This window comes from Cryptomeria japonica, chromosome 11 (genome assembly GCF_030272615.1).
Source record: "Cryptomeria japonica chromosome 11, Sugi_1.0, whole genome shotgun sequence".
NCBI classification, from domain to species: domain Eukaryota; kingdom Viridiplantae; phylum Streptophyta; class Pinopsida; order Cupressales; family Cupressaceae; genus Cryptomeria; species Cryptomeria japonica.
The window spans coordinates 233,355,627-233,357,718 of NC_081415.1; the positions used below are offsets into that span (position 1 = coordinate 233,355,627).

Below are 2,092 nucleotides of genomic sequence, written 5' to 3' on the forward strand. Positions count from 1 at the left end.
TAGGTTTAGGGTTAGGATTATGATTAGGGTTCACATCATGGTTAGGGTTAGGGTTAGGGTTAGGGTTAATAATATAATATTATATAGTTCTATTTTGAGTTTTTTTATTTTTTTTCCATGTTGCGCCGCAACTGCTACTAGCTTACATATATTTTATTTTAATCAAATATATATATAATATGCCAAGAGATATCCTTCTCGAGGTGCCTATTTTTAGCATGTACCCCGAACTCTAATAGGCACCTCTAGAAGGATATCTCTCAGCGTATTATATATATATTTGATAAAAATCAAATATATGTAAGCTAATTAATAATATGATACAAATTATTCAAAGTCAAAATATACATTCCATACTAATCTAAAATTAACAACATTTAGAAAATACAAAGATGTATTGATATATTAGTTATGATAGCTGAAAAAAATTCAAATAATTTTATAAAAGATTTATAAAATGATTCATTTCCTTCTATTAATTTATAATAACAACATATCTTATTAAAAGAAAAAAAATTCTTACTCAATACATACGAATATACATCTGAAACCAAACATTTAATATATTTTCAATAAAACTGATAAAGGCTTTCATAAAACTGACGTATAAATCCCTATCCACATGCCCATTATACTTTATGCAGCTTCTTTGCTCCAATCAAATTGGAAATACAATCATGTCAGGCCATACGCTCCTGTGCAGGCTATAACCATGCTCTGACATGCCTTCGGCTGCCTGTCAAGTTGAATCTAAGACCTTTAATTGCTGTCGAAGTACTCGATCAACTGAATTGTTGACCTTTCCTTGATCAACCTATTTTGAATCTAGGTATGATTTATTTTCAACATTCTAATTAAACTGAGATCACCAAAGACTTTAAAATTGTTTCTAATTTTGAACTACAACTCATACAGACCAGTTACTATTCATACAAACCAGCTAAGACTCAAATTTACCAATTGCTACCAAAGAACTACTGACCCTTCTTCGACCAACCTATCGTCGATCCAGATATGACCTATGTCCAACACTCTAATCCAACTGCAATTCGCCAAAGACTTAGAATTTTTTTATCTTCTTTGAAACCTTTTTCAAATGTTTACAACGTTAATTCCTCACAAGGATTGATTTGCAGAACATCTCTATACAAGAACCCACAAACACGACGAAATTGTGCCAATGAAATACTGAAGTGGGCAAATATGAGGAAATCCTACACCCTACTTGACTGCTATAAGCGATCTGTAATATGTTGTTGGTCCAAGTTGAAATCTGGGAACAACAGATCTTTCTGGTTGCGAAGAAGAATGATTATATACTGAAGAGTATCTCCATCACAGGGAAGGGTGAGTGGCCTGTTGGTGTCAAACCCATATTCATCCTTGGCCTCTTCCAGCAAAGCGCGGAACAGAGAATGATTTAAATGGCTAATTCGGATCACAAACCGCTCATGGTTTGAACCAGCATAAACTGCCACGTGACCAGGTGGTACGTCTTTGGGAACTAAGCTCTGGGAGAAACCCACGCACGACAATAAACAGTCACGTAGCCGGACAAAGAAAGCAGCCAACTTAGGTTTTTGCCGTTTTGATCGAAGCAGCGGCTGGGTGGATTGGTTGTTCTTCATTCTAACAACTTAGCCTGCAAATTTCAGTATAAATATTGAGGCAGTGCTGTGAATGTCTGAGCACATCTGATGGGCCGAGGGGCATCGTGGGGTTTATATATAAGTGTGAGAAGAAAGGTCGGAGCATGAGTAAAGCAGCTGGAATCCACCTGTCCTGGGCATCTGGAATCCGCCTGTCATGGGCTTCTGAAAGGTCTTCGGAAACCGCCGATAAAGACAGTGCAGGAAATTGGAATTGAAAGGAAATGGCACTAGAGAAAGTATTCCATTGTCATTTTCCTGTGGGCGAGTTCATTGTTAAAAAGTATTGTCACTTTCCCGTGGGCGGGTTCGTTATTAAAAAGTAGTAGTTTGGAATTGGGTAATTGATTATGTAGTTATATTAGTAATGATTGATTGAGTTGTTTAATGACATTGTAAATATAGTTATATTAGTTTTAATGAGATAAAATGGTTTTAGAGAT

General features: G+C 35.8%; 1 protein-coding gene across 1 annotated transcript; it reads right to left on the minus strand.

Annotated features, from left to right (window-relative positions):
- Nucleotides 1-1,232: 1,232 nt before the first annotated feature.
- LOC131063916 (indole-3-acetic acid-induced protein ARG7-like) lies at nucleotides 1,233-1,628 on the minus strand. Its single transcript, XM_057997887.2, has one exon. The coding sequence runs from the start codon at nucleotides 1,626-1,628 to the stop codon at nucleotides 1,233-1,235; it is 396 nt and encodes a 131-aa protein (XP_057853870.2).
- Between the last annotated feature and the right edge of the window lie 464 nt (nucleotides 1,629-2,092).